General features: G+C 55.2%; 1 protein-coding gene across 1 annotated transcript; it reads right to left on the bottom strand.

Annotated features, from left to right (window-relative positions):
* Positions 1–451: 451 nt before the first annotated feature.
* LOC106818832 (glycine, alanine and asparagine-rich protein-like) lies at positions 452–1,342 on the bottom strand. Its single transcript, XM_014823506.1, has one exon. It carries the CDS (start codon positions 1,340–1,342, stop codon positions 452–454), a length of 891 nt encoding a protein of 296 aa, XP_014678992.1.
* Between the last annotated feature and the right edge of the window lie 287 nt (positions 1,343–1,629).

The raw sequence follows: 1,629 nt of genomic DNA, 5'->3' as shown, positions 1-1,629 counted from the left end.
ACAGTTTTTCGCGTCTGGTAGGATCATCGCGGGACTTCGTGGGTATGTTTGTTGTCGGGTAAGGACATTGTAGAGGCAATTGCAGATCGATACTTGGTCGCGAAAGAAACCATTGCTGGAGAGCGAAAGATGACAATAGCTGGGCCTCAGGAAACAGTAAACAACTCGGTGCGTTCGTTTTCTTTGCTTTTATTCTACATAAATACTAGTACAAATGTTTCGTTACGAATGGCCTTGCGATTGACACAGTTGCTTAACACGTGCGGGGCCGTGGCGGCAAGGTGGATGTCACATTGCCAATTAATCGAAATTCAGCTTCGAGTTTATTCGATTAATTAGTGATTAAATCTTCAGCAGAAATAACGAAATGAGTCGGAAATTTTTGTCGTTCTTTTAGACACTGTATATCTGAATGAAAGAGGAGTCGACATCAGCGCCATCTGCAGGTCATCTACTTTCGGCCATAGTCGTTGACCGACCTCTGCGCGATCCTGGCGCCCCCGTAGCCTACGGCGGATGTAGGGAGCCTGGACCTGGGTCCGGCGTGGACGGAGGCGGACTCGATACGGACCGGTGAGAATCGGATCTGACCGTTGTTGTTGCGTTCGAACGCGTATCCGGCGCCCTGACTGGTGCTGCCCTCTCCACTGGCGGTCTGAGTGAACTGCTGCGTGGCGTCCTGCGAGGCGGAGCGCGATGCGGCCAGCTCGATGCCCGCCTCGCCACGACCGCTGCCCTCCTTCAGCGCACCGCTCGACTCCGTCTGTCGCGCCGAGCCGCTGCGGAAGCGCCGCCCAACGACGATCTGCTGGAGGGCGTTACCGCTGACGAGCGAATCGCGCGGGGCGAACGAGGCGGCCGAGCGGCGAGCGCCGTCGAAGTCGAAGGTGGCGATGTTGACAAAGTCCGGCGCGAAGTTGTTGAGGCCGAACGACCTCGCATCGATGTTAGCGAAGTTGTTGACGTCGATGGTGGCGCCGCCTCGCTGGAACCCGCCGCCGCTGCTCAGCTGGAAACTGCGCCTGGCGCCGCCGAACCTGGCGGCGCCACCTCCCACGCGGATGCTGCGCCTGGCACCGATGCCGCCGAAGTTGGTGGCGCCACCTGATATTCCGCCGAAGCTGCCGCCTCTCTGAATGCCAGCGAACCTAGCGCCACCTGTAAAGCCGCTTCCGCCGCTCTGAATGCCAGCGAACCTAGCGCCACCTGTAAAGCCGCTTCCGCCTCTCTGAATGCCAGCGAATCTAGCGCCACCTGTAAAGCCGCTTCCGCTTCCGTATCCGAGGCCCAGCGCCCCCTGGAGGGCGCAGCCGAGGACGACGACGACGACTAAGGTCTTCATGATGAACTTCTGCGAGAAACAGTAGAAGCTATAGTACGCTATAGATAGCAAGTGTAGAGTTACTTTCCTAGTAAAGCAGAGGGGAGCTATAGTAAGCTATAGATATCAAGTGTAAGTTAGGTTCCTTGTAAAGCAGAGGGGAGCTATAGTAAGCTATAGATATCAAGTGTAAGTTAGGTTCCTTGTAAAGCAGAGGGGAGCTATAGTAAGCTATAGATATCAAGTGTAAGTTAGGTTCCTTGTAAAGCAGAGGGGAGCTATAGTAAGCTATAGATATCAAGTGTAAG

Source organism: Priapulus caudatus, unplaced genomic scaffold (genome assembly GCF_000485595.1).
Source record: "Priapulus caudatus unplaced genomic scaffold, Priapulus_caudatus-5.0.1 Scaffold2568, whole genome shotgun sequence".
Taxonomy (NCBI): Eukaryota; Metazoa; Priapulida; class Priapulimorpha; order Priapulimorphida; family Priapulidae; genus Priapulus; species Priapulus caudatus.
Note: the sequence above shows the minus strand (reverse complement) of the source record. Positions and strands in the feature narration are given on the sequence as shown.

Bases quoted from the DNA above. Each gene is read 5' to 3' on its own strand.
- LOC106818832 (XM_014823506.1), bottom strand. From the start codon at position 1,342: ATGAAGACCTTAGTCGTCGTCGTCGTCCTCGGCTGCGCCCTCCAGGGG.